The sequence below is a fragment of the Argopecten irradians genome, chromosome 2 (genome assembly GCF_041381155.1).
Source record: "Argopecten irradians isolate NY chromosome 2, Ai_NY, whole genome shotgun sequence".
In the NCBI taxonomy this organism is placed as follows: domain Eukaryota; kingdom Metazoa; phylum Mollusca; class Bivalvia; order Pectinida; family Pectinidae; genus Argopecten; species Argopecten irradians.
The window spans coordinates 51,483,980-51,510,959 of NC_091135.1; the positions used below are offsets into that span (position 1 = coordinate 51,483,980).

The following is a 26,980-nucleotide window of genomic DNA, read 5'->3' on the forward strand; positions in this document are numbered from 1 at the left end:
ATTATTTTAACGCCGAAGACACCAAGCAACACATCTCACCCGGTCACATTTTACTGACAACGGGCGATCCAGTCGTCCAACTCCCTGTATGCTGAGCGCCAAGCAGAAGCAGAAACTACCAGTTTTATAGACTTTGGCGTGTCTCGGCCAGGGGACAGAGCCCAGAGCCTTCCTCACAGTGTCGAACGCTCAACTGAAGGCCAAACATAACTTAGGCATATTATACAAATTTTCAAAATAATTGTTGTTATAATCACAATCCAAATGGTCAGAAAAGAAAGAAAGCCTATACGGGGGTGATACGGGATATGTTCGCATCATGTTAAGAACCAGCGAAAATGAAACATTATTCAACAGGGTAATACGAATGTTCCAGAAAAGATTGGAGATGAACCAAACGGGAGACATATTCTTGTGTCGCTATGATCAAGGAAGTATTTTAGATATGGATATAGAGGCAATATGGTTAAATCAGTTACCTTCCGTATATTTAACAGATGACGTATTATGACATCACACAGTGCGTCCGACAAGGTCGTGTTTTTAGTGGTGGTTGTTTGTTTTAACATCCTATTAACAGTCAGGGTAAGGTATGTATGCAGTGTGTAGCGTGTATGCAATGTGAGGTGAGTGTAGCACTGTTCCGGGAGACTATGATATATTTGTGTTGCGTTTTCTTGTATATAGGATTAATTGCCCTTTTCATAGTCCTGTGTTTGCTTTTTAAATTAAATCACAGAAATGATAGCCTAGTTTTGTGCATCATCCAGGTTTATTCCTCGCTGATGTAATTCATGTTGTAGCAGCACGAACTGGACATTGTTTATTATTATTCAATAAAATGGGGATGATATAAAATGAGAAAAGTGACTTGGAAACATTTTATTATAAATGAAATTAAAAACTTTCAAGAAGACCGATAACAAAAACCTAGTTGGCGAGCGCCAAGAAGTTTGCGTTTATTCGAATATTCATACCGAATTAGCGTTCCATTCACTTTTATAAATCTGCAAAATAAAACTATCCAAATATGTTTGGAAACTAATTGAAATGATCAAACTGCCATCTACCTATGTAAATGAAATCGTCGTAGTTATTTGTAAAATATGTGAACAACAATGAAGCAACATTATCATGAACTTTCTAATATCTGTTTAACAGTGTCATTAACAGGAACAACGAACTACTTGTTTTCGGAACAGGATGATACAAATAAAAGACACAATTTTGACGATGTCTGTAAACTGTACATCATTTTGAACAGCGAAAGCATTGCAGCGATGCTACAGGTTTTATAAAAACCGTACAAAATTCAAAATTCGATTATCATATGATCGATAATTAATTACACTGATGTATTATAATTATTTCACTTCTATATAATTTCTAACTTAATATATTTTTAATGTTAAACATCTTCATATGTATGTAGAGTGTTAAAGTAATATGGTAACGTCATCACTATTACCCTGTTCACCTGTGCTGCAGGTAGGGCGTTAGAATTGTATCTGCTGTCCCCTAGGTTGGTTATTTGGGATATTATATTTTTTCCCTTTCAGTTTCTAACTTTTCCTTCCTAACGCCTTCCTTGGTAACGCTTCACATTTGGTCTTTAGTCTATCGTTTGTCCCCTTGGGGAAAATTCTAGGTTCTGTCCCTTTGTCTACCACTTGTATAGACTTTGGTGTGTCTCAGCCAGGGGACAGAACCCAGAGCCTACCTCACCGAGGCGAGCGCTCAACAAAAGGTCAAAAGTGAGGCGGTGTCGAAGGAGACGTTAGGAAAGAACAAAGTCGGTTAGGAAGAAGAGAAAAGATACGATCCTAAATTTAGTCGCCTTTAACGATTATGCAATAGGAGCAGCATGTAAAATTTTTACGCCTTACCTGCAGGGCCAAGAATTCTGCCAGAGAGACAAAACAGATAAAAGTTGTGGTGATAAACCGTTAAGACATAAACAAATAGACACTGATTTATATTCAAAAGCTTTACTAATTCCACAAAACAATACTACATGCAAAATACTTACTTCCTCCTTAATGTTATCTTTCCCAAAAATAATCCTCAAACCATTGTAATTAAGCTAGATCCGATTTATCTACCAAAGTATTCAACCGACAAGGCTTAACACTATTAATAGTTCTAAATAGTTTGAGTTTATATTTCGTTCGGAGTTGGAAAACATGACGAATTCCGATATTGACCAAACCCGGTTTTAACAACAGCTTCATGATTGAGACTAATTTATTTCAAATCACTTTCTAAAATATTCCTATATTTGAATAAAATATAATGATATATGAATCTGAAGTCTTTACGTTTATGATTAACTGCATATGTTGGTACGAAAAATTAGATAATTATTATTTGAAAGATTAACAAAGCAATTATTTTGTTATCTATTATGTATCTTTAAACGACATCTACAGTGAAAAGCTATTAATATTTCATTGAATAACATAAGTAACTACATGTATAGCAATGTAATAAGAAGAAAAAATGTTCAAACTCATACCAGAATGATGTAAGCAAAGAATCAAATGTGTATATAGATATATAGTGAAATAATATCATCGGCGTGATTGGTTGGTGGTTGTTAAACTGGACAACCTTCCCTTTGACGTTGACTGCGGTATACCGGCAATCATCAGGCATGGTTTTAATACTTTTGGTCACCTGACCATTCGAATCTGTAAATTGCGTACAAAGATAAGAAAATAATCAGTCCGATTCCGATAACAATAGTTAAAATGTTCAATAGGAGTGCCGTTCGTGAACTTCTTCGAGCTCCTTCCACATCACCATTCATTATTCTGTTTTTTGTCTGGAAATAAAACAAATTCTGTGTATCAGAATTTCGATTCATTTTTGGTTCAAATTGGAGCAAGTGGAATATTCCCACCCTGCAGGTATAATTACAATCGAGTTACATGTTTATTGTTATTGGGAGTCATGAGACATAAAAACAAACAAGCGAGAATAACACAAATCATATATGGGGATTATCAACCATCTTCATTTAGGTAAAAACCTGCTTCGGTAGATTTGTGTTACATTATTTCATAAATTTAACTATACATTTAAGGCACACTTTTGTAAACATTTGTCAAATGTCCCTGGTCTATACAAGAAAGACAATACAGCTGAATCTAGTTCATTCAAACTTGTACAACTCCATTTTATTCTTATATATGTATTAACTTTACTGTACCTATCGATCATCATGTAAGTCATTTTACTACGATTAAGTTGGTGTTATCAGGGATCAATCTAGCTCTTGTTCATTACCATATATAATTAGTTTTCCCTCAAGGTTGTATTCCCCTCTAGACTTAAAAATACCTATCTGAAGCTAAAAAATTACTTAACTTTTGGTTGCAAAAGTCTTCATATATATTTTATTTATATCATACAACTGTTATATGTTTTATCATGAACTATGGCTTTTACAGATGGGGCTAATATGTTTTACTGAATCTTGCAATTAATGTAATGATTTTTGTATGCCTATATATCACTTCTTAGGTGTACTTGAATGTAACTTAGTATAAAGTGTCTAAGTTTCCGCCAAACCTGGATTACTCCCTAGTTATTATAAAATAAATAAATACCGATACCTCACATGAAGCAAATATAGCGCAACATCCTGTAGGCCAGGAACAAAACAGGCAGGTGAGGACGGAAAGGATCATGTAATCACTAGGCGGGGGCTCCTGCAATGGATTTACATGTTTGAAAGAGTCAAAATAGTTCTTAAAGTTGTAGTCCTTATAATAGTTTTAGAAAGTCACTAGCTGCAAATAGGACGTTAATCATAATAAACCAAAGTAAACTATATTTTTAACATGCGACACGATGACAAGTAGTTTTTGTGGTAAAACCAACCGTGGATCGGTATTTCCAGTGATAACTTCATAGAACATTACAATCATTAAAATTAAAAACTTAATACTATTTACCACTGTGACAGACATCTTTTGATAAATATGTTTAAAAATGAACTGCTAATAATACCACGAGTATGATGTTGTTGTTCATTCTTAAGGATCTGCTGAAATAGTAAACACGCGATGGGACATATGTAATACAAAAGAATGATTATCCTACCGTCGGCATCATACGACCGGCGTACATTTGTCGATCAACCATGTCTATTGTTGTCACGATGGGAGCATGCTGCGAAATCGAAGGCGGTTCAAACGTAGGAGGAAGAGGTGCTGTAATATAGAAAAATGGATACTCAACCTTAATTTCTTTAATTAATTTCTCATTTATTCCATATGATATAGCTGAATATAAAAATCCTTTTTTCAACACATCAAGCTTTGCTCATGAATTTCCTTATCATTAATTTATATTTTTTTTGTGCTTTATGATAAAAGACATAAACTATATGGAAGGCTGACTTTACTCGGTACAACAATAAGATGGAAATGATAAAACCTGTAAAGATGTTTCTGAAATGTTCGTCATCCTTACTTAAAAACATTAATTAAAGCCAAATACACAGATCACTAGGTTTATTTTTACTTCTTTTTTTTAATGATTTCTAATTAATTTTTTAACATTATCATTGATGTTACTATTTTTTTTAACTTCAGAGGAGTATGAAAAACAAATTTTGTTTGCAAACTGTATGAATCCGCGAGCGGATTCTCACAAAATAGTATATGAAGAAAAAGAATTTGCCAATCAGAGAGTTGGATTTAATTATTAAACAATTACACAAGGAAGATAATTATTGTATCCTAGTATTTTACATATATACAATATCCGCTCACAAAAAAAAGAAAACAAAGATAAAAATCATTATGATTCCAAATTGTTATGTGGCATTTCGCATTAAGACAGTTTACAATAACAGGACAATGATAGCGTGGATATATAAGAGAGGAAAAATTACCAAAAATACATGTTAAGGAACCAAAATGTGTACAAATTTATTGAATTTAAAAGGCTACAAAAATTAGGATTTTTCTCTTTTTTCGTTGACTTTAAGAATTATTACACGGTAAAGATCCATATCCGTTCGAGATAAAACCAATACAAAGTTTTGAAGGTCTTTTTGGTCAGTGCTCGAGACACATTATCGACGAGACTTAAAATGACAATAGTGAAAAATGAGTAAATAAGTAAATTACAGAATGATATGTAAATAGGTGTGTGATTTGTTTGGTGCGTTTATGGGGTTTAAACTTCAAAGATTACTTTAGTGATGCAGTTTACTAGAATGTTTTGATTAATATTTGGATGCGCTTTTATCTAAAGTATATAATTGCGTGAATGTTTAAACACTTTTATCAAAATAAACTATATAAACGGCCTCTCATGTATGCGTGGTGCGTGTTTAGGGAGAATGATCTATTCGAGTTGTGTCTTCTTGATTAATGCCCATTTTATAGTCCCTACCTGATGAGGACGAGCTCTCAAGTTTTCGTTTTAAACAATAGTGGGTTCCCTGAATTTAATGTACCGAAACGAAACATACCTATTGTTAAACAGATATTGTTGCGGCTTACAGCTTTTATATCTGCCATAATTTTCATACTAAAACATCACCACCTTTTTATAACATTGCTTCCAATGGATAAGTTTAAATGCAACATGTCCAAATAAGAGCTAAAACCTCTTTGACAGAACAAAAATCATTATATTTACATCTACATTGCATTGAAATAAGTACATACGGTCAGACTGTGAAGTCAAGTTGTAATTTTATTTTACACTTTAAGTGTAGCAGTGCAGGAAGGGCGTTAGATTTGTACCTACTGCCCCTATAGATGATTTGCATATCTCAATGATATAAGCGGCAAATATGTCATAAAAGTACCTGAGAGTATAAGACACGTTAAAGCTTTGAAATTTTACGTGTTTGGTATAGATTGTCAAGTCAAGGTTTTATCAATAACAATAATATCATATTACATGTGCCATATATTGTATTGCTGAACTAAGGATCATTTGTATCAAAATGATAAAGGATATGTGATGTTGCTCTGTCAATAAATGCTAATTAATCAAATGTTCATTTTTAATTACAGGTTAACAAATCATAGAAAACTTGATAGCAGTTCTTAAATTAAAATGCGTATGAGGAAAGGACTGATTTTAAAAGAATATGACATAATTTTTGGACAATACTTTGTTGTTTTGTTTGTATCCCAAACTTTATCAGCTACACGGCTTGTGTTTCCTTCATTTGAGTGAGTTGAAATGTCCTGGATTACAACTCCATGTTTCTTTCCCATCAAAGAAACAAACAAAAAATACTGATAGTAATAATACAGGGGTTTCGAGATCCCAAAACGATGTGGTACAATTTACTGTCAATTAGTCCCACCATCTGGTGATTATGATGTCATCATTTGACTTGAGTTTCATGACGTCTTAATCACCGGAAGGTGGGACTATTCGACGGTAAATTGTACTTTACCCGAAACAACAGTATTGGTATGTAGTTCCTTTGCATCAGATTCAATTTCAACAAATTTTATTTCAAATATTATTTGAAAAGGGATTGAACAACAGGCATAGCCTATATAAGTTTTCTCCCTAAGTAACAACTAGTACATAGCAAGATATATAAGATATATATAAGTTAAGATACGCAGTGTTGTTTACAATATATAACAGTATAAACATATTATAATTATCAGATACAAGATTTGAATGTGGAAGTGTGTAGTTACAGATATTTTTTAATCATGTTTAATTGCTTAACACTGTATGGATATAGAAGATAATTGCCAGGTTTTAAAAGGTTATTGGTACTGAATCCAGTATTCAATGAAAGGTTTCCCTCCACCAATAGGATACAGACCAATACAAAATGCATCAGATGTGTGTAAAGTAATAACTGAACAGTCTTTTTTAAACAGAAATGCAGTGTTCAGAGTTTCCTTCAAAATAATGATATAAACAGTCTTTGTACGGTATGCATCTTTTAAATAGGTTTTATTCAAAGTTACACTCCTGTCCTTCTTGATACTCCAGGGGTTACTATCACTGACGCCATATCCACCACTAAACTATCCCATACTAAAACTGGAGACAGTTCAGGGGAATAAAACTGGCCAATCACAGGTCTGCAGAGACATCCTTTTAGATTTCAGAGAACGACATCCAACTTCAGGCACCCAATCACCCGCAGTGTACCGTTATTAGATTATTTTGATGTACATCAAAGATTAAACAATTACGAAGTATATTCCTTATTAAGATAATTTAAGATTACTAATTAAGAGATGTATATGGAGTTGCACCCATGCTTTTGAGAGCAACATTGAACATGCCACCATTTGCTATGGGGAGAAAACTGTGCAAGCTGTGTTAGAGTTCATGGTGAGAAGCAGTGATTGGATGGCTGTAGGGTGTTATCTTCTTACTCAGAAATTTGAAACATAAACATCAAAAAGTTACTGATAATCTTTTGGTTCTATAAGCTTTATAATGCTGATAGCATATTATGCTTAATCAATAAATATTTTTATCATTATTATTGGGGTTTGATTCAGTTTTAAAATGGTGAAATTATATCCATAGCCTTTATTCTCTTCCTGAGAATAAATTATTGATAAATAGATTTAACACACAAGACAAGCTCTAATAAAGCTATTTACTCAAAGTTTTCAATTTTGCACAGTGTAGCAGGACTCAGAACACTCACTGTCTGGCCTGTTTCTTTAATAATCTCTTGATGCAACAGTATATTTTGAGATAAATGAAATATCATTTAAATTTCTTGTCATACTTTTCAATTCAGCTTTGAGTTTTCAAGGGTCTCCAGTAGATATAACGACAATGAAAACAACCCCTGGAGTATCGAGGTTACAGTCTCCCATGTCATGAATATCTCATTGATCTGCAGTAAAAGGGGAAATAATGTAGAAGTAGTATCTTGGTCCATCTACCAGCTCAGAAAAAGGTTCCTGATGTGGACCTGGACCATCCAAAAACACAACAGTAAAAAGAATAGTGATTATGCATGTGAACATCTTCAGATGGACACACAGCTGAAGATCTGATCCAATGTAAAGTATATATATCTACAAAAAAGTCTAGAGTTAGTCTGAAGTTATTCTTTTTATATTGCACTGTTGAAATATTAGAGTTAAATTCTATCTTTTTTACCTTATTTAATAAATGTGTTATTCACAAATAAACCAAGTTTTATGTTGACTGCTTTGAAATATTAAAGTTTAATGTCAAACAGCAATAATATCAAATGTCAAATTCTGACATCTCATTCAAAATCTCTGTTAAGGCAGTATGAAAATTGTACATAACATTAAATATATGATAAGCCTGAGTGTAACCAGAATACTGATAAACATTTATTCACTTGGCTTGGTCCACATAGAAAACAAGCCAGGTTAGATTATTTTCTAATATCTTCAGATTTATCTCCCTTTGTTTGTAGTTCTAAAATTGGTTCAAGCTATCGTTCTGACCATTCACCCATATTTTTGAATTTAAAATTTGTAAATTAACCAAAAGTGCGGGGAACATGAAAGTTTAGTAATAGTCTGCTGGGTGACCCAGAATATGTAAATATTGTTACAAGTTGTATTAGAGATACCATAAACATTTATGCTATTAATCCCGAAGAAGATGACCAAAATTTAATTAATTATACAATTATTGTGGGAAACATGAAATTAATGATTAGAGGAAAAACAATTGCTTATTCTTCATTTAAAAAAAGGAAAGAGAGAAAATAGAAAAAAAACCTTGAGCAAAAACTTGAAAGTTTAAATCAAGAAAAGGAAAGAAGTTCTAGTCATTGAGGAGGTTGAAAATGAATTGATACTTATTAGAGAAAGTAAAATAAAAGGTAATATAATGAGAGCCAAATCCCAATGGAAAGTCGAAGGTGAGCGAAGTTCAAAGTTGTTTTTTTTTGTAATCTAGAGAAAAGGCACTACCAAGAAAACATTATATCATAGCTTTTAAAAGATACTGGTGATGAAATTACAGATCTACAAGATATTTTAAATGAACAAAAACATTATTATGAATGTCTCTATTCTAATACCACTAATGACAATGAAACGGCAAATACAGATAATGTATTTTTTAACAATGATAATCTTTTTATAACCAAACTCTCTGTTGAGCAGCAAAATATTCTAGAAGGTGAAATTAATCATGACGAATGTCTTAAATCATTAAAAAATATGAATAATAATAAGTCACCAGGTTTGGATGGGTTTACTGTGGAATTTTACTATTTTTTCTGGGCTGATATCTTTAATTTTTTGATAAATTCTTTAAATCAAGCACATGAACTTGGTATGCTCTCAATTACTCAACGTCAGGGTATGATAACTTGTATCCCGAAAGAAGGTAAGTCAAAATTATATCGAGAGACCCATTACTCTATTAAATGTAGACTATAAGATTGTATCATCAATTGTTTGTAATAGATTTATAATAATGTTAAATAGTATCATTAGTGAAACTCAAAAGGATTTTTTAAAAGGTAGATATATTGGTGAGTGCAGTAGAATAATTAATGATTTGATATTTAAAACAGAAAAAGAGAATATACCAGGTTTATTTTTGCTAATTGATTTTGAAAAAGCTTTCGATTCTTTAGAATTTAATTTTATTTTGAAAACTCTCTCTTTTTATAGTTTTGGTCTTTCTTTTTTAAATTGGATAAAAACTTTTTATAATGATAGTTCATGTTGTATGACAAATAATGGTCATTGTTCTGAATTTTTTTTAATTTCTCGTGGAGTTAGGCAGGGTGACCCCATCAGTCCATATATTTTCATTCTTTGTGTTGAAATTTTAAGCGCAACAATTAAATTCCATCCTGATGTACAAGGTATCGCAATAAATCATTCTGAATAATACTTTTTGGAAAGAATTTTTTAAGATATGGGCTGAGCTAAGTGGAGAGGAATTCCCCACAACCCCAGTTTTAGTTACCTCACAACCATTATGGTTAAATAATTTCATTAAGATTGATAACAAAACTTTTATCTACAAACATTGGTATGAAAAAAGCTTTTTTTATTAATGATTTGATAGAAAACAATGTACTTGTAACTTATGAAAGGTTTTGTGATAAATATAACCTGACAATTAATTTTCTTGAATTTTATAGTGTAATGAATTAAATTCCAAGGCAATGGAAGAGTATATTGCTTCAACAGGAAAATGACTTAATCAATTTGAATCAAAACAAATTTATTCAATATCTTAAGAAATATGATAAGATTACAAAATACTTTTACCATCTTATGCTAAAACCTATTATTGAATATCCACTTAAAAGTCAAAATTCATGGCAGGAGATTTTGCATGTCAACATCCCAAGAGAGGTCTGGAATAAGATTTTTATCATACCTTATAATGTTACAGATGATATAAAACTTCAAAACTTTCAATTTAAATTTCTCCATAAAATAATATATACCAATTGCAAATTAATGCAATGTAAAATGAGTGAAACAGAAAGATGGTCGAGAAACACTCATGCACCTCTTTTGGGAATGTTGCCATGTTCAATCTCTTTGGACATCCTTTTTGAATTTATTAAAATCAAACTATGAAATTGAGCTGGGCAGAGACCCAATGATAATGGCTTTTGGTATTGTAGACAATGTTTTTAGCTATGAATTGATTTTTTTGATATTATTGCTAAAATATGATATATACTATTGTAAATTAAAATAAAAAAACTCCTTCTATTGGAGAGTGGAAAGCTTATACTTTATTTTACAAAGAAATTGAAAATTTTGATTTAATTTCAAATTCAGAGAGAAAAAAAAAACAAAATAAAGCATAGAGGATTTTTGTGGCCAATTTTTTTTTGGAGATTAGCGGAAGAAAGATATAAATTAAATTTACATAGTTTATGTATGTATTTATAATTGACAACTTCCTGAACTTTCAGTACATGTATGCCATTTGTTTTTCTTACTGTGTTTTGTAACGTGGAAAATGAATGAAATAGTAATTACATTCATTTTCATGCTATCATGTAATATGATAGAGAAAAATACCATTTGCAGTGGTGGAGCATCTGTAATGCTTCTTAAAAATGAATGGAAGACGAGCATATTTCTTTAAATATCTGCTGAAGTAATACCTCTTCTCATTCTACTGAGTACTACCTTAATGTGAAACTTATATGTAACTAACAAACAGAACAAACAATTTGCATATAAATCTATGTCATGTGTAAATTGTCCGTGTTGTCAAAAAAAGTACTTTAACGTTTCTAGTGTTGAATAGGTATCACATATACCGGTAATATTAATGTACACATACAAATGTTGATGTTCTTCCGTAATGTACAGTCGCTCTTTTTGAACGATTTATTGTTTTATTGCAATGGCAGTACAGACACAAAGATTGGCCCACAATAATTTCTCAGTCATGGAAAATTGAGGAATTTTAACATTTTAAATCTGCATTCCGTACAAATGTATGATCGGTATCAGAGTGTGAATATAATATAACGTTACAATGACGCACTGAATTAGACCTACATTTTATCTATGACTGTTTTAGAAATAAAAGAAAATAGTATAAAGATATCTTATTCTTCAAGCACTTAATATCTTATCATGAGTTGTTTCCCCGTTATCTACCCCAAAAACAACACGTTTCATGTTGACATCGGTAACAAATGTGTCAGGCAATAAACAGGAAGTGCCGTTTTTTCAGGTGTTCCTTATGTCATAACAAAAATGCCGCTTACCTCACTCAGAAATGCAAATAGTATATTGCATTATCGTAAACAGCGACTAAATTTAGGATTTTCAGCATACAGGGAGTTTGACGACTGGTTCGTCCGTTGTTAGTATAATGCGACTGGGTGGGATGTGATGCTTGGTGTCTTTTGCAGCATGCATTAGTGATAAAGCACTATCAAAAGGGCAAGAGTTCCACCATACATATACCACTGTCTTCCAAAACACACAACTGCACTTCTTACACTCAACACACCGCATGCCTGGAAGGCCTATCTGACATGATCCTTGCTGTTAATAGGACGTTAATTTAACAAAGGGGAAATTGAGAAATTGCGGTAAAAATATCGTTAACGGATGGAAGGACGGACGATGAATCACGGTCGAAAGGCGATTTTAATAGTCCCCCATCTGATGATGGTGGGGTAAAAACCAAACAAATTAACAGTGCTTAAATTATGTGTTGTAACAAATGTTTAAAAGGCATCATACATCTTTGCCTTTAACAAAGATATACATAGTCGTCTGCTTGCTATTTGACTTTTTTTACAAAAATATTTCATCCTGAGTCATATCTTAACAAGATCGAATTACCTTCCTGGTTTAAATATAGATAGTTCTTTGTCGATTGACTGCGTAGTATTAAAAAGACGTATTCCTTCATTAAAACGTGTTTGCTGGTGTCTAATAGTGTTTATGCTGCCAAATTGAAACCAAAATATGTATTTACCTTGAACTGTGAAAAATGCCTTTATGCATAACATAAATGCCATATTTTCAAACTCAGATGAGGTCAATATTTCTAAGGTATAAAAACCTTTTCGAGGATGAACAGCATTATCTAAAACCGTTTCATTTCAGTTCCCGACATAAGACATACCAGTTGAAAAAAGTGGAGGGTCGTCATCGTTGTCAAAGCGTTGATATGCAGGGGTACTCATATTGAGGGTGCCTGAAATTAATACGTTACAATTTTAATGCATAATGCTAATAGTTTAGATTTTCCTATAATAATTGTCTTTTCTACTTTTCATGTTAAATAAAAATACAATTACTTTGTAGCATTATCATCAGAAGGTTAGAAATTTTACAATATAATTGGTGGTCTATCGGCGGTCATGTTAATCTATACAGCTTGTGGCTTATCGTGGTGTTAGTTAAATGTGTTACATACTATTACAGAATTATTGATGTCGAATATTTGTGTATTACTTTATGAACAGCGATCGTATCTGTTAGCCTTGGGTGTGGTCTGTTGTGTCATATCTTTATCAAACTGGACAAGAGTAATTTTAAATAACATGGGGTCTGCCGTGTCCCATCTTATCTGAATGGTCAAGAGTAACTTAATAACATTGTAAATAACAACATATGTATGTATCATTCAACATGAATTATACAACCAATATTTAGCTGTATATAAAGCTGTTGTTACTATGTAAAGTCAGTCGACTCCCAAGACTCCAATAAACGTATACCTTCCATTCAACCTGCGTTGGAGTTCTACATCTACATATACAAACACCACAAGAATCTACGTCTTACGATCCACGAAATACACAAAAAGATACTCATCATCATAACTTTTCAAAGATATCTGTCCAATTCCAAGTGGATTTGTATATATCGTACTTTGATAACAATGACAAATCAAAATAACTTACCTGATCTGGTGAATTATAAGTTACAGCAGTTATGAACGTTTTAAGGCAATCAAGTCTCTAGCCAGCACTAAAACTTCCTGGTAGGGTACACAATACACACCCCAATGATTTTGCATAACAGCGCAAGTTATGCATACTTTAATGGCGGATAAAGTAACATCTAGTATGCTTAAAGTCCCATTATGCTTTCTCAAAACTTTTCTAAGATCTTCATTAACATCCCTTATGAAGGTTATGTCATTTGGTTTCTTTCTAATGAGGCTAATTACATTGATAATCAATTAGTAAAAAAATCTTGAAATGAAACTGGTTGATTCCCATAAATAAAATACCTCGTGTATACGTATACCCGGATGGTAAACAAAACAGGAATGGCCATGAGCGAGGGTACTGTACATGTAGTTTCGAGTAAACGGTGAGTTATACAACTGATTTAACATTTGACACTCATTTTTCCACATACATTGACTACTTTTTCTTAAAGTTATATGTGCCGTAACTGGCCGAAAATTTTGACATGTTATTTTTTCTTCAATTATCTATTTAAAACCATAAGTTTTAATGAATAAAGCTGTGAAAATCATTCAAATGGACAGACAAACAAATATAATGCCTTATAAACGTTAGTTGGAACAAATAGGTTATGCACTGTGAAACTCTTGTTTTTTATGCCATATACACGTTTAGATGGAGACATACCTTCAGAAATCACTTTACAATTACTAATAATACTGTAAAAATGTGCAATGAAATTGTGGACAACAATATGGCTTCATTGTCTGACCGTATGAACTCATTTCACTACACTGAAGATGTTAATAATGATTTTTGGCAGTACTGCCAAAAATCATTTTCAGCTCTCTTTTGTACTTCTAAAACTAAAACCTATACATTGAAAGTATTGTAATTCTCAAAATGTTGGTAACTTTTGGAGTTGAATAACATATCAAAAGCTCTTCTTGATTCGTGACTATGAAAAATACGGCACATATAACTTTAAATATTTATTATGCTTCATTTACAGCTAATTCTAAACATATAATGATCAAGAGATGTTAAGTGTAAATAGTGAGATGCATGTATGGGGCACCAAAGTTGGGTATGGAACTATTATATCGCTTGAATAAAGTACGGTATCAGTTAGTTGTCTTTTCTCCAGCTAATAACTAACTTGCTCACAAATTCGTAGCTGATATATATATTCCTATACACAATAGATCTACACATTTAGAAATACGATATACCTATGATATACATGAACAAAATTGTACTTAAATACATTCAGAATATCACTGCCATCACTTTATTGATTAATTACCAGTTATATACAGTATGTATTTTGCCGTAAAATGGACTCAATAAACACGGTGCAAAGTTAAATTGTCAAAGATTAGAGATTCGTATAATTTAATGATAAATACTGATGCCAATTAACCAAAGTCACTAACATATATGTAGAAAGTGCAATACAAGACATACATATATATATAAATATAATGTAACAACTGGAGCTACTGAGAAATTTGCATAATGAAGTAACCATGCAGTACTCCAATATTATATTAAACATATTCAAGTTTGTTAACCCGGCACAAGAGACAATGTTTAGTGATTTAACATGTACATGTACATATTGTACATTACATACCTGTAAAATGACTATTAATATGCAAACATATTTTTATGGATAGATTGTGAATTATTTTAACATACGTAACCCAGATACATATGGAGAATCAAGGGGGCCTAAAAGCTAATGAACTGAAATATACCAATAATAATAATATAAAGGAGGAGTGTCAATTTGGGCCCATGACCGATAAGCATTATTTTTTGTTTACAGATACCCGGGGGGTTGGACAACACGATATGACATATGATTAAAGTCAGGTCGGAGTCCCTTGTGAGTTATGAGGGGTTAAACAGGAGGGGCAATTTTCTGTTTTGTCAAGTTTTGTTGGAACCAAATTATAAATTTTGAATGATTTTTTATGAACTAGGCATTTATATTTTAAAAATAAAAAAACATCGTGGAAAATATAACTTATTGTCTAAAAAAAGGTCGGAGTGACCTAATTTTATAAATTGTCAATTATGTAAGAAAAAAGTTTATCTGGTGCCATAATATACCTGAAAAAATGTTGTATATAATATTAAATTGTATCAATTCCCTGTAGGTAGGGCGTTAGAATTGTACCTGCTGCCCCTATTGCATGATCGTAAAAGGCGACTAAATTTAGGATCTTATCTTTTCTTTCTTCCTAAATTACTTTATTCTTCCTAACGTCTCCCTTGACATCACCTCACTTTTGGCATTTGGTTGGGCGCTCGCCCCTGTGAGGAAGGCTCTGGGTTCTGTCCCCTGGCCGAGACACACCAAAGTCCTTAAATAAAAGTGATAGTTTCTGCTCCTGCTTAGCGTTCAGCATACAGGGAGTGGGACGACTGGTTCGCCCGTTGTCAGTATAATGTGACCGGGTGGGGTGTGTTGCTTGGTGTCTTCGGCGGCATGCTTCAGTGATATAGCACTATAAAAAGGGCAACAGTTCCACTATACAAGAAGACACAACACAAACATACCGCAGTCTCCCAGTACACTCACCTCGCACAACATACACGCAACACACCGCATACATGGGAGGCCGTCCTTACATGACCATAGCTGTTAATAGGACGTTAATAAATCAAACAAACAAACAAACAATAAAAAGGCAATAGTTCCACTATACAAGACACAACATGAATATACCGCAGTCTCCCAAAAACGCACTTCACACAACATACACGCAACACGTCGCATACATGGGAGGCCGTCCATACATGATCATAGCAGTTAATATGACGTTAAAATAATTAAACAAACAAACAAAGTATTGAGCAATACATTTTCATATCATACATTATTATACTAGCTGTACTTGTATGTTTTTCGACCTTTCGTGCAAACTACCTGACGTGTAATCTTGTGTATTTTATTTGTTTACAAGTTTTGTCGAGTCAACCCAAGGGAAGCCTCCTCATGGAACACTATACAAACACGTGTTCGATTTCTATTTACATTTTTTGTAAAGTGTGAAGTCGATCAGACGTGAAGTCGAGAGCAAATAGAAGTTCTTACCAAAAACTGAACAATGCTTTAAAATTGATCGCTAAATCGTCGTAACTATCAGTTTGACTCGCTCTTACTCCTGTTCCAACGAGCCCATTTGTGTTATTTTACACATATTCGGAAGTTTTATGCTAATTTGTACATGTGTACGTCCTTACAAAGTTTGTTTGGGAAATTCCACTTTTTTCTGTCTGCGCATGTGAATTTGATTTTTTTACAAAATATGTAGCTTTGTGGCAATGAGTCGGAATACCCCCTCTTATATGAGGGGTTTATTGGTGTTTTTGAAAAACATAGAAACCGTGCGCATTTTTTTTATTAGCAGATATTTTCATGAGGATATATGCTCTATTATTCAGCTAAATTTGATACTTTATAACTTTATAAATTAAATGGCCAACGATGAAGCAACATTACGGTGAACTGCATTCAAGCGTCCGGATTAGACTCCTCCCTCAAATGTTGTAGTATTCTGTAACGACAGCCAATGAAATCACTTGGAAGTTGCCTCAATTGATTAGACTCCATGTGATGTTGCGCAAACAATGTTGACTTCAAAGGGATCTACTGATTTGACTTGGTCACACCTTTGTACCAAAGATATGTTAGCATGCACTTGCAGATAAAAATATTTAGATTATGTTAAAATATGTTGTTTAGTCAATCGTCATCACATAACCATCGAAAGACAACACCACTTTATCTTGAAAGCTTCGTAAAACGTTTTCTGGAACATACACGGTTGTAGCTGTATGTGTAGATGTTTCTTCCGGAAGTGGACATCCCACCTCTAACACGCATTGTTAGTTGTGTGAATGTTGATACAATGCAGTAGTGTTTAAAAGTGGCCTTGTATTCGGACCTGTGATAAGCTTTATTAAAACATTTTCTGTTGACGTAGTTCAAGAATACACATCAATTTGACGTTTGAAATACTCTTCATTACACCGATCCTCGATACTCCAAGGATTTCGATCACTTACAGTCTCTACACCCCTGGACTATCTCATAGTGAAATTGGAGGCAGCTCAGCGAAAAACGCTTGACGAATCACAGGCCAGCAAAGATTCCCTTTCACGACTACATAGAGAGCGACGCCTAACATCAAAGCAACACATCGATCACAGTGTACTGTTATACGGCTCTTTTGATGTACATCAAAGAACTAAATTACCTGTGATGTTATGTTGCCTCCAGTTTTCCTATGAGATAGTCCCGGGGTGTAGAGATCGTAAGTGATCGGAACCCCTGGCGAATCGAAGATGCATTACACCAGAGACAAACTAAATATCGCATATACATAAATTATGAATATATGTCCAAACCATGTACATGTGCATGTATATAACTGGCTCTCGGTCCTCTGTGATTTCAAATTTTGTAAAAGCCACAAAGATCACTTGCTCTTTTTGTACAATGAACATGTAGGTCATGACTGTACATGCATGTAATATTGTTTTTATTATACAAGTTTGTGTAACGAAGCTGCGGTGCGCTTCGTTGCTATATTTTCCGGAAATTATATTAACCGGGACTTTGGCGGGAATTTGCTGTGCACGAGATCTCGGGACTGCGCCGAGGCTTTCAGTTTTTCTACCGGGCCTTGAGAGGTGAGGGTTGTGTTTTTGAATCCTATGTAATTTTTATATATTTGTCGCCCATCCTTTCCCTAATTTGCTGTTATCGTATAGTATGGAAATGCATTAACATTACCGTGTGTGTATTTTTCGCTGTCAGTCGATATTTTTGCTATATTTTTGAGTTTGAAATACTTGTGAAATTGTGCAATGTCGGACTTGGCATGTCTCGCTTTTAGACGGGTTTCGATAGTATTTAAAAGTCTTCACTCTTGTGTTGAGAGCCGTTGGTAGGCTGGAAAAGAGTGGGAGCCTCCTGTGTTGAGTTTCGGGGTTAACCGTTAAGGAGATATTTTGAGAATCTTCGCTGGAGAACGGTGTTTGTGAAATTGGAGGTTAAACTATCGATAATCGGCCCGGTGTGTAGCGCCACGTGCTCGGTCTTTCATTGATGGGTAGGAGTTAATTCTGATAGCGAAAACGTAAGAATATTAGCAGCAAAACTGTCCATTACACACTACTTCCCACTTACTCCCATAACATGAGAGTCGACTGGTCAGCCGTTGAAAATGTTACCCTCAGCATCGGGTAAATGGCCTATCGGAAGTTAGAGGTTAGACACGACGTAATGTTCCAAAAGTGTCTCGTCGTGCTATACCTCTAACATTGTTGGAGTACTTCCCACTGAGCCACGCGGGTATTTTCTTGTTGTCACCTTTACACATGTTAAATATTAATAAACTGTTAAATGAATTTGATGTCGTCCATTGTCCATATTCACTAGTACCTTTGAATATTGTAGCGAGACATAGGAATCTGCAAGCTAACGCGGCAGTCGAACCCAGAGCAAAACAAATTAATTGTATCATTCTTACTCTACGCTAATGACTACGGTCGTAGCGAAACAAGTCGTTACAATTTGGCGCCCAACGTGGGGCCCTAATTAACTAATTAATTAATTTGAATTTTTGATTGTTGACTTCCTACTCGTTTATTTACTAGGCGGTGTGACGAGTCCCTGTGTTTGTGAAATTTATACAGGTGAACTGTTTACGTTTCGGTTGAGTGGTTACGCTTGGGTGTATAATTTCTCAGGTGTGAGCTATTTATAGCTTGCACTGTGTTTCTCTATTGTATTCTAGATTTAGTCTGGTTAGCTTGATTAACGGAACTTGTGTAGGCGTTTCACGTTAGTACTGGTGGGAATGTGGACAGTGCGGATTTTGGAAATGAAATATAGGCTTTTTCCTGTGTAAAACTTTCATTGCGAATGATCATGGGAGGTGTCGTGTAACAGGGTACGGGGGAAGGATGGGCGACAGTATTACTGGGGAAGCCGCTCATGGGGAAAGGGGACTAAGTAGGATTTATTGTAGTAACTGATAGGCCAGTACTGAAAATACAAACTTGTGATTTCGATATTTGAGGGGTTGTTGTTATTTAGTAGTATTGATATTAAATTTGATAGGACTAACATTTGTTGTTCAACTTGTTTTTCATATCTGATGTATACTGGTGCCCCTGACCTGGGGGGAGGAGCCAAGGAAGAGGACCCAGGCCCCTGTGTCATTGCTGGTGCCACAACGTAAAAGCGGTTTGGGGAAATGCGTACGGCCCTGCCTGGACCCAGACGTCCTTATTGTTATTCTGGAAGTACAAAGTGTGATATAAAGTGCCCGGAGGAACTTTGATGTGATAAGTGTCGGGACATTGGGGTGTTGCTTTTGGCCATGGTAACAAAAAACCCCAGTACTTTATTCCAGGGAATTTCAGTGGTACACAAGGAGAACATTATAGTTTGGGCCCGATCGGGCAGGGTAATAACCCCGAACCGCGCAGCACAGGGGTCTGGAGGACACCGTGTCGACCCCTGAATATCCCTTCCCCCAGGGGGCATCAGAACTATTGGATAATGTGCATAGTGAACATTCAAATTTCAATGTATTGATAAGTATTCCTGAAATGTTCATATATGTTTTATATTTTTTTTTTCATTTCGTTATTGGTAGGCTAAATATAGCTATAGTCATGTAGTGTTAGGTATAATTGGGGGTTGGGGTCTGTTTATAATATTGTCTATATAATGGGGGTTGTAATGTAGGTGAACCGGGGGGGGGGGGGTATATAATGTTAGGTGTAATTGGTGGGGGCGACCAGGGGCATGTAGATAAGACTGTAGGTATAATTGTAGTTAGTTAGGGAGAAGGTCTAGGTGGTTGGGGGTGTCTCAGCGGGGGTTAAGAGTTAACATGACCAACACCACGAGATAACCCTAATAAGGACTTCTCCTATTCAAAATTGTTGGGGTGGGTATTTTTGGCTGTTAGGTATTCTGGCCACTGTGGGGACTATGGTTTTGGTGGTTAAGAGTTGATACGACCAACACTGGGGTCTTGTACTCACGTGGTCAGACTTAATTAGTTTGGGAGGGAGCTATATAAGTAACGGGAAAAGTCTCTGGTCGACCCCAAATTTTCATTCGAGTTGGGTTAAGTAAAATCATAAGAGTGGCTTCCCCAGTCTTGTAGGATCGTTTAGGGCCCGGTGGAAAACTTTGTTTTGTTAATTGTATGTTTTTGTATTTGTGTACTTTTTTTTCCCCACAATGTCATATTTTTTCCTTTTGTTCTAAAGTCGTGTAAAAAGGAGGTGGTGTCCAAGGCAGAAAGAAAAATTATCTATGGGTACTTTTCTGATTTTGGAATAGTCTTAAAGTATTAAGGAAATTTAACTTGGTTAAAAGACTCTTGGGACATTGTTCTGTGTTTTTTTTATATAAATGCTGGAATCTTGTGAAACCCACAAGGTTAATGACAGCAAGGGATTATTACGTTTATCTAAGTTTTCGTGTACGGAGTTCCGGGACATGGAGCCTAAACTTTTTCTGCCTTGGAAAATTATTCAACTCTCTAAGTTATGTTTGGTGGTGTCTAACTTTGCTCAGCGGAAAGTGTAACACTTGCAAATATATATGTTAGGGGTAAAATCAATTGCTGATTGATGTCCATTTCACAATAACAATTATTATGGTCTCACCATTGTAATACTCGACAACATCTTCTAATATACATTTATTGCAAAAGTAAGCAAGGGTGCCTGTTACAATTCTTTTAGCACCCATTTCTGCGCTGAAATTATCCAGTCTGCTCCGAGGTCACTTGGCATTGTACATACATCAGGTGGTAGTACAATATATATATACGAGGCATCTGCAGTTGATTGCTAGGGCTGTAAAACAAGTATACAAAGAGAAAGAAATACAAAAGAAAAGGAATGAAAAACAACCATGCCCTAAGCTATATATATATAATCGCTACTAAGCAGATGTGATTGATGTACTCGTAGAGAAAGTAAGTGATATTACAGGTGAGCTGAGTATTGAAGTTTGCTAGCCACCAGCTACTACCTATACCAAGGGCACATAACTCATGTGACTCTCTGAGCTGTCTGGGGGTTTCATAGCTTGTCTCTGACAAAACTACATTTAATACAACAGTATAGTGAATGTTTTCGGGTACGTACCGGTGGTGTTACGAAATAAAGATGTAATAATTAAATATCTGGGGGGGGAAACCATAAAGATAAATAAAAGATAAGGAAATACTTGTGTAATTGGTTGAAAATGAAAATTCGTAGATTTGTACAGGATTGCTTGATGAAATATAATACTTTCATTGTCTTAACCTTTGATGCGCTAGCATTGTGGTTATTTAGCAAGAATATCAATGTTGAACATCTTAGGGATAATTAATCGGTGATACTTGTACATGTTCTATACTTGTGATGTGATATAATTAATATTGTGTACTGGCATTGGGATGATTGTTATCTTTTTAAATCCCAATTCCACTTCAGGATAATTGTTATATAGAGAGTCCACCTCCTTTGTTTTTTTTTGGTACCTTGTTGTACAATTGTTTTTTTTTTTTTTTTTTTTTTTTTTTTTTTGTTGTACATGTTATGATGGAGATTTTGGCCAGTGAGAAACAATTGAAGGATAATGACTGCGGGTCGCATCCTGTCTAGGTGGTTGGGGGGACAATATAGGTAGTTTTTTTTTTTCTTTTTCTTTTTCCTTAGCTGACGTTTCCTTATTAGGCATGTTTGTATTTGTGCAAAGTTTTGGGGTTTATTTTTTTTTCCTTGGATTACCTCCCTGTATTAAGAGATGTTTGACTCTGTATACTTAAGGTTTTTCTTTCCTTAAATTACCTCCCCTTGATGGGTTCTTTAAAATTTAGTTTGGTTTTTTCCATCCTATTTTTTCATTCTTGTTCAAGTTCGTGAACTGGATAGATAGGTTCTTTAAAATTTAGTTTGTTTTTTTTCCATCCTATTTTTTTTCATTCTATTTTTATTCTAGTTCGAGTTCGTGAACTGGATACTTCCAAATTCGAAATTTGTGCATCTTGCTTTTGGCTTTAAATGTTTCAACTTTTGTTAGGAACTTTTTGGGTAATTTTTTTCCAAATTATCTCCCTTGGATCAGTTTTACGGCTACGGGTCGCAGCCTGTCTAGGTGGTTGGGGGGTATGTAACGAAGCTGCGGTGCGCTTCGTTGCTATATTTTCCGGAAATTATATTAACCGGGACTTTGGCGGGAATTTGCTGTGCACGAGATCTCGGGACTGCGCCGAGGCTTTCAGTTTTTCTACCGGGCCTTGAGAGGTGAGGGTTGTGTTTTTGAATCCTATGTAATTTTTATATATTTGTCGCCCATCCTTTCCCTAATTTGCTGTTATCGTATAGTATGGAAATGCATTAACATTACCGTGTGTGTATTTTTCGCTGTCAGTCGATATTTTTGCTATATTTTTGAGTTTGAAATACTTGTGAAATTGTGCAATGTCGGACTTGGCATGTCTCGCTTTTAGACGGGTTTCGATAGTATTTAAAAGTCTTCACTCTTGTGTTGAGAGCCGTTGGTAGGCTGGAAAAGAGTGGGAGCCTCCTGTGTTGAGTTTCGGGGTTAACCGTTAAGGAGATATTTTGAGAATCTTCGCTGGAGAACGGTGTTTGTGAAATTGGAGGTTAAACTATCGATAATCGGCCCGGTGTGTAGCGCCACGTGCTCGGTCTTTCATTGATGGGTAGGAGTTAATTCTGATAGCGAAAACGTAAGAATATTAGCAGCAAAACTGTCCATTACACACTACTTTCCACTGAGCCACGCGGGTATTTTCTTGTTGTCACCTTTACACATGTTATATATTAATAAACTGTTAAATGAATTTGATGTCGTCCATTGTCCATATTCACTAGTACCTTTGAATATTGTAGCGAGACATAGGAATCTGCAAGCTAACGCGGCAGTCGAACCCAGAGCAAAACAAATTAATTGTATCATTCTTACTCTACGTTAATGACTACGGTCGTAGCGAAACAAGTGGTTACATTTGTATACCAAGCTTTTGTAGTAATACGTTTTGAATGTGTAACAGCCAAAACAGGTAAGCTCCGCCCTCAGTAAGATTATCGTTGTTGACTTAACTCCGCTCACAGTTTGACTGACGCTATTCCCGAGCACATAAACGCGCATACGACTGGTTGAAACTATTCACGTGATTAATGGTTTGAACGATGCTAACGTGATCCCTATTACCCTGTTCACCTGGCGTTAGAGGTGTGTCTGCTGTCCCCTATGGATGTGATCGAAAAGGTTGAAAACCGTTGCTAGCATACTGTGACGGACTGGAATAAATGCTCTGGTGTCTTCAGCGACATGCTTAAGTGAGATAGCGCTATAGCAAGAGGCTCATTGAATATGACCTAATTTATCCATGTGACCCAGTCAATATGACCATACGATGTAATCATCTTAAGCAGGTCGTGTATAGATGCATATATATATAATGTTTCACTAGGGCACTGTGACCTACTTTTTAACATTTTATCAGTTTTCTTAACTTAACTTTACAAACCAACAGATTTGCATGCAAAAACGGCAAACAACAGTATCTCTATTCTAAAATCTAATTAATGAGGACTTAAACAATAAAAATGTTAGTTTTCATCACTTAACCTCTGACATTACCATGAACCCAGATAAAAAATCTGGATGTTCTGAAAAACATACAACATGCAGCTGACCCTATGGAATCTTCATGCAATATATTCACTGAGTGGCCGCAAAATGGCGAAAAGTGATACCCCTCCTTTCAAGCTATAAGTACAGATCACGAACACATTCATATATGGATGGTTGGTTAGAGTAAGGTCCTATACCAGCCAGGGTTATGTAAGGACGCCCTCTCGTGTATGCGATGTGATGCATGCGTGAGGGGCATGCGTGTTTTGAAGATGTGTTATAACAGTGGACCTCTTGCCCTTTGTTTCGTACTTTCTCATTAAGGATGCTGCCAGAGAGACAGAGACAAAACAAAAAAAGGTGGTAGTGATAAACCCATAAACAAACAAACACTGATTTATATCCAAAACTTTTATTAATTCCATGATGCTTTGATAGCAAATCCTTCTGTTAAAACAATACTACATGAACAATGCTTACTTCTTTTTTAATGTTATTTTGATTCTGTACTGTTTATATGTATTTCCCTTCTTATATTTAGCTTTCTAAAGTAACTTTAACAATAAGCTGATCGTTGTCACACTTTTTTTCTCGAGTTCAGTTTACTTTCCGAAAACTAATCAAACTATTGTTACCAACCTAGATCCGATTTATCTACCAAAGTAATCGGATTAATATTCAATCGGTAACACTTGTTAATAATTCTAAATATTTTGCGTTTATACTCTGTTAGGAGTGGGAAAACGTAGCGAATTCCTATATTGTCCAAATTCGATTTCAACTGAAGCTTTGTGGTTGGGTGAGACTAATTTACATGTGTTCAAATCGCTTTCTATAATATTCCTGTATTTGAATGATATGTGATGATACATTAATCTGAAAGTATTTTCGTTGATGATTGCTGCATAAGTTGGTACGTAATTATTATTTGAAAGATTAACAAAGCAAATATTTTGTTGTCTATTATTTATCGTTAAACGACATGTAAAGTTTAAAGTTAGTCATATTTCATTGAATAACATTAGTAACTGCATGCTTAGTAATTTAACAATAAGAAAAATGGTTCAGACTCATACCACAACAATGTAAGCAAGCAATCAAGGGAATATAAATATAATATTAAATAATATATAACATAGTCGGAGATACATTGCCTTCGTTGGTTGATGGTTGTTAAACTGGGCAACCTTCCCTTTGACGTTGACTGCGATCAAGCGGCAATCATTAGTCATGCTGTTGATATTTTTGTCTGGGGTATTGTCAGCTTCCGTACTTTGCGTATATAATTAAGAAAATAATGATTCCTATACCGATTGGGATACTTGAAATGTTCAATATGAGTGCCGTTCGTGAAGTGCTTCGAGCTCCTTCCATATCACCATTCAGGACTCTGTTCTGTGTCTGGAAATAAAACAACATCCCTAAATCGAAGTGTTTCAGAATTCTAATTCATTATTTTGTTCAAATTACAAACAACTGGAATAATTCCACCCTGCATGTATACTTACAATTGAGTTGCATGGCTTTTGAGGAGATCTTGTCTACAACTGACGGATTTCTTTTAAAATTTTGTCGCTTTTGACAAATCGCTCTCATTTTGCAAATTGCTTACCATTCGCACTTGGGAGGAACGTTTATTCTGGCTACTCGTCACTCCATCAAAAAGTTAAACGTTTGGTATTTTGGGATGGAACGACTGGTTATCAGTATAAAGAGGCTCATGTGCCTTAACGGTCACCGGAATTCGGATAGAGAATAAAACAAAACCACATCAACACTATATATTGGCCCATCAGTCAGTAATTGTTTGGCCCCTTTGAGTCAGACAGGACCAATTTGGATATGATGTTAAAATGCTATCTCATGCTAATAATTGCCAATAAAGTTTGACTCATTCTCTATGAAAATTGAACAAATAATGTTTATAAATGTGTTTTCCCTATATAAACTATAGTAAATTTGATCCCCTCCCCAGAGGAAAATCTGATACCTCAGCGCCGTGAAATTGACTTTTGTTTTGTAGTGGACCTTAAGACAATGCATTCTAAGACGAGTGTTTGAGTCTACCACATCTGCGGGTGGAGAAGAAGATTTTTGAAGTTTTACTTAATTTCACCCATTATTGCCCCTTTCAATTGTAACTGATTCTAATAGCCTCTACCCTCTAATAATACTTAGATTTGAAATTAAAATGATTGAACAGATTACTGCACAATATAATTAACCATGGCAGCTATTTACTTATTTATTTTGTGACTTTATTTACATATTTAAGTTGTGTTGTGTTGTAGTTTATAAAGATAGAGATACATGTAGTTGGTTAAAGCATATTAAATACATATAATACAATAGGCATGGAAGAAAGTTTGCTTAAAGTTGAAAGTAATTGTGTTGTATGAGAAAATGGCAGGGAGAATCGGATATAAAGGAAAGAGTGGGCCATGAGAAATGTTTACTGAATTGATGTTGAATATGTAAGTTATGTATTTGAGAAAAAGAGGGTTGAGAGTTGAGATTCGTCTCATGTGACATAAGAATAACATGTAAATACAAATCATACATGGGGATTATCAACCAATTACCTTTAGGTAAAACCTGTGTCACATTATTTCATATAATCAGCAACACATTTAAGGAACACTTTATTAAGATGTTTATGCCCGAATTCATGTAAAAATTTGTCAAGTGTCCCTGGTTTATACAAAATATACTCACAATACAGCTGAATCGAGTTAATTCAAACTTTTACAACTCCATTCGATTCTATTGTGTATTAATCTAACTTTACGGTTCTTATCGAACATAATGTAAGTCAATTTACCACGACTAAATTAATTTTATCAAGGATCAATCTAGATCTTATTCGGTACCATATATTGGTTGTTCCCCTCGAG

General features: G+C 34.6%; 1 protein-coding gene and 1 long non-coding RNA gene across 4 annotated transcripts in view; one reads left to right on the forward strand and one right to left on the reverse strand.

The window, feature by feature from the left end:
* Positions 1-1,972: 1,972 nt before the first annotated feature.
* The window catches only part of LOC138315853 (trafficking regulator of GLUT4 1-like), a 51,911-nt gene continuing 26,903 nt past the window's right edge, over positions 1,973-26,980 (reverse strand). For 2 of the 3 annotated variants that reach the window (XM_069257158.1, XM_069257157.1), the window contains 4 exons: positions 13,705-25,487; positions 12,589-12,660; positions 4,108-4,217; positions 3,618-3,713 (listed from right to left, as the gene is read on the reverse strand). Coding sequence is in view for 1 of the 3 variants with exons in the window: in XM_069257159.1 (XP_069113260.1) it covers positions 2,660-2,824; positions 3,618-3,713; positions 4,108-4,217; positions 12,589-12,660; positions 13,187-13,193 (450 nt within the window). In the remaining 2 variants the exon portion in view is untranslated. Of the gene's footprint in view, positions 2,825-3,617; positions 3,714-4,107; positions 4,218-12,588; positions 12,661-13,186; positions 13,312-13,704; positions 25,488-26,980 lie in introns of those variants that run through there. The other variant, XM_069257159.1, reaches the window with a different exon arrangement.
* Positions 13,743-26,980, forward strand: part of LOC138315856 (uncharacterized) — a 38,230-nt gene continuing 24,992 nt past the window's right edge. Inside the window, exon 1 of the long non-coding RNA XR_011207539.1 lies at positions 13,743-13,787. This is a non-coding gene — a long non-coding RNA (uncharacterized lncRNA). The remainder of the gene's footprint in view (positions 13,788-26,980) is intronic.